A 4,186-nucleotide genomic window follows, 5' to 3' on the forward strand; every position below is an offset into this window, starting at 1 on the left:
GATAGTAATACTAATGTAATTAAGTATTCAAAGATGATTCCTTCCTTCGACGAAAACTCGCCCGATGAATTTTTTGCTTTATTTGAGAAGTTGGCAGATAGTTTAGAGCTATCTAAGGAAATATGGCCAATTCTTATTCAACCTGCTTTAAAGGGTAAAGGTCGGTCTGCCTTTCTGGCTTTAACGTTAGAAGAAGGTAAAGATTATATGATTTTGTTTTATTAAGGAATCTATCTTGCGTGTGTACGAACTCACCGAAATTACGCTTAAAGTTTCGCAAATATCGTAAATTTGACAACCAGTCGTATGTTGAATATTCCCATAATATTGTGCGTATGATGATAAATGGTTAAAGTCTGCTGGTGTTTCGAGCATGGATGAATATAGAGAACTAAATATTAGTAGAACAATTTATAAGAGGTATACCCATTGATACGCAGAGGTATTTATTTGAGAAAGAAGTAACTACTCTTCAAAGAGCAACTGTACTTGCTGAAAATTTTAGGTTATTAAGACCTCGCAAACCAGGTAACCAATCCAGGAAGACACCAGGTAAGTCACCTCAAAACTCCCCACCAACAAGTCCTTATAAATTATCTGTTAAATCTCTTGGCTCTGGTGCTAGTTCAAGTGTAACTTGTTATTCGTGTGGTGAGGTCGGTCATGTGAAAGCTAGATGTCCAAACATTCTAGGAAGAATGAAAGAAAGAGTAAAGGAGAGGAATCTAATTTCTCTTGTTGTGATATAAATGCTGAGTCAGCTGGTGGTGTTGATGGTTTCAAACCATTCTGCTTTGACGGCGTTTTGGTTGCTGGTGATGAACATAGTAAGGGTGTTGTTGTAAAGTTAATGCGGGACACGGTTCATCGCAGAGTTTAGTTGTTAGAGGGGCAGTACCTGGGTTAGAAGGACTGTCTTACCAAATGATAAAGTAGTAGTTAGGAGGCATAGGTGGTTTGACTTCTTTGCCTCGGGCTAGAGTGCATTTGGATTTGTGGGCATATTCAAGGGTGATATCATTGTGGGTATTGTCGAGTCTCTTCCGATTCCTGGCGTAGATGTTCTTGTTGGAAATGATGCTGCAGGTAATCGTGTGGTACCGGACCCAGTGGTATGTGATAACTCCTTTGGAAGTCAGCCCTGTTCAGCAGTTGGAGGATGTGGAACGTGATTGTTTCCATCTTGTGTAGTTGAACGCAGCAGAGGCCTGCGTGGTGTTGTTTTTGACTGAATCTGTTCCTAGTATTGATGACCAGTTCAATTCTGTTGAATGTGGTGCTAGGTCTGCAGTTTGAGGATGACAAAGTGAGATGGAGTATGTTTAGATTTAGGGACAGATTTTGACTACTCTCTCTATAGTTTGTTTAATGAAAATTTTCAACCTGCTATTCCTACTGTGGATAGGGAGATTAGTTTTGATACTACGAGTAGGGAAGGTTGTAATGAAAAAGTTGGAAATGTATTGACAACATCATGTAGTGAAATCGATGTATATAAAATTAATGTCACAGATTTGAAACATGAGCAAATTAACGATGTCTCTTTACAGCCTTTGTTTAAGAATGCATTGACAGAGAAGGAGAGTATGGCAGAATCTACATGTTACTACTTAAAAGCTGGGAGTGCTAATGAGGAAATATAGAGCAAGTACCGCAGTGGCAACTGCCTCTTGGGAAGTTAAACATCAGTTGGTGGTTCCAGCAACTCTGAAAAATGATGTGATGAGGGTGGCCCATGAAGTCTCTACTACTCATCTTGGGATTAAGAAGACAACATACAGTATATTGCAATATTTTTATTGGCCTAGCCTTTTGCGTGATGTGAAGGTATTCTGCAATTGTTGCATAACCTGTCAAAAGTAGGTAAGCCAAACCAAGCACCTAAACCCAGTGCCTTTGGTCCCTCAAGTAGTCTGTAATGTTCCTTTTGAAAGTTATTATTGACTGCGTTGGACCTCTACCAAAAACAAAAAGACAGCATCAATACATGTTGACTATAATGTGTTCTAGTATTAGATATCCAGATGCTATTCCTTTACGGAATATAACTACTAAGAATCTTATTCCACACCTTGTCAAGTTTTTTACTCAATATGGCATCCCTAAAGTGGTTCAAACCGACCGTGGTACCAATTTTACATCTAAGCTTTTTCAGGATGTTATGTTAGCTATGAGGGTTCACCCCATTCTATATCTACAGCTTATCATCCGCAAAGCCAGGGGACGCTCGAGCGATTTCACCAGACGCTTAAGGAGGCTCTGACAAAGTACAGCCATGAACATCAGAAGAGTGGGATGAGGGACTACCATTTGTGTTGTTCGCCATAAGAAATACTCAGCAAGAAAGTTTGGGATATTCGCCTTCTGAATTACTTTATGGTAGGAGTGTTAGAGGACCCTTGAAGGTTTTATATGATGTCTGGCTTGAAAAACCAAGAAATCAGGTAAAGACTTGCACCATATGCTGTTACTCTTAAAAAAGCAATTAGATGAGGCTCGAGTATTTGCACATCAGAAACTTTTAAAAGCACAAAAAAGTATGAAGAAAAGGTTTGATGTTAAAACTGTAACAAGAGAATTTAAACCAGGGGATCAAATTTTAATGCTTAATCCCACTAAGAAGTCTTTGGAATGTCGTTTTGAAGGACCCTATACTGTAGTAGAGAAACGCTGCAATAATGTATATGAAATTGAAACTACTGGTAAAAGGAAAGACAGACATCTTGTTCATGTGAATAGACTAAAGCCTTTTGTGTCAAAGAGCACTAAAGTAAAAGCCAACAGTGCTTGCAGTTGTAAACGTTAAAAATGATTTATTTAGTTATTGTTCCAGAGAATGATTTAAAATTGGTAATGATTCTCACCTCTCCAATTCTGAAGTTTTAATGAATATCTCTGCAAAGTAATGCATTTAGTTTCTCATCAGGCTAAGGATGTGGAAAGTTTGCTGAAGTCTTTCAGAGATCTGTGTGGAGATGTACCAACCCAAACAAATCTTTTGAATATACGATCATTTTTTGAAAGAGGGAACAACGCCATGCAAGCAAGCACCCTATAGAGTATCCCCATACAAGAGGGCGATATTGAGAAAAGAAACTCAGTTTCTACTGGATAACGACTTGGCCGAACGCTGTGACAGTCCTTGGTCTTCGCCGTGCTTATTAGTAGGAAAACCCGATGGATCATTTCGACTCTGCACCGATTATAGACAGGTTAATAAACTGACAGTCACAAATGCATACCCACTGCCTAGAGTGGATGATTTGATTGATCAAGTAAGTTCTTCTAAAGTTGTTACACGTATAGACCTACTAAAAGGATACTACCAAATTCCTTTATCACCATCATCAAAACCCATTACTGCATTTGTTACACCCGATGGATTGTTCCAGTATAAGGTTTTACCTTTTGGCATAAAAAAATGCAGGACCAGTATTCCAGAGGGCAATGAATGATCTTCTAGAAGGACTTCCAGGAGTTGCAGTTTACTTAGATGATATTATTATTTTTACAGAGTCATGGTCGGAACCACAATGAAGTGCTTGAAATAGAAGTATTGCTGCGATTGAGGAAAGCTCGATTATCAATAAATCTGAAGAAAAGGGACTTTTGGACATGCAAGATACAGTACCTTGGATACGTGGTGGGAAGCAATGAAGTGGCACCAGTAGGATGCCAAGGTGAAGGATATCATTGCCATACGGCCCTCCCACCTCTAAAAGAGAAGTTCAACGATTCCTCGGAATGGTTGGCTATTATCGCCGTTTTCTGTGAAAATTTTTCAGATGTAGTCGCTCCTCTCACTTCTCTTACAAGCAGTAAAAAGAAATTTAATTGGACTGATGATTGCAAGACTGCCTTTGAACATTCAAAACGCATCCTGGCGTCTTGTCCAGTTTTTGCAGGCACCAAATTTTAAGAAACCCTTTTCAATTGAGGTTGATGCCAGCGACTTGGGAACGGGAGCTGTACTGCTACAAGAAGGGACAGATGGAATCTTGCATCCAGTAATGAATGTATGCTTCTCCGAAGCTCAAACCTCATCAACGACCTTATGCGACTGTTGAAAAAGAAGCCTTTGGATTATTGGTTGCTTTGGAGAAATTTGCAGCTTATCTCCATTGTTCTCCATTTACTATCAACGTCTACACGGACCATCAGCCTCTAACGTTTTTACAGAGAATGA

General features: G+C 39.2%; 1 protein-coding gene across 1 annotated transcript in view; it reads left to right on the forward strand.

Moving 5' to 3' along the window:
* The window catches only part of LOC135208131 (uncharacterized), a 1,870-nt gene extending 227 nt beyond the window's left edge, over positions 1 to 1,643 (forward strand). Inside the window, exons 2-4 of the mRNA XM_064240280.1 lie at positions 694 to 841; positions 1,011 to 1,112; positions 1,551 to 1,643. Of these exons, the coding sequence (XP_064096350.1) occupies positions 694 to 841; positions 1,011 to 1,112; positions 1,551 to 1,643 (343 nt within the window). The remainder of the gene's footprint in view (positions 1 to 693; positions 842 to 1,010; positions 1,113 to 1,550) is intronic.
* Positions 1,644 to 4,186: the final 2,543 nt, after the last annotated feature.

The sequence above is a fragment of the Macrobrachium nipponense genome, chromosome 34, assembly GCF_015104395.2.
Source record: "Macrobrachium nipponense isolate FS-2020 chromosome 34, ASM1510439v2, whole genome shotgun sequence".
Taxonomy (NCBI): Eukaryota; Metazoa; Arthropoda; class Malacostraca; order Decapoda; family Palaemonidae; genus Macrobrachium; species Macrobrachium nipponense.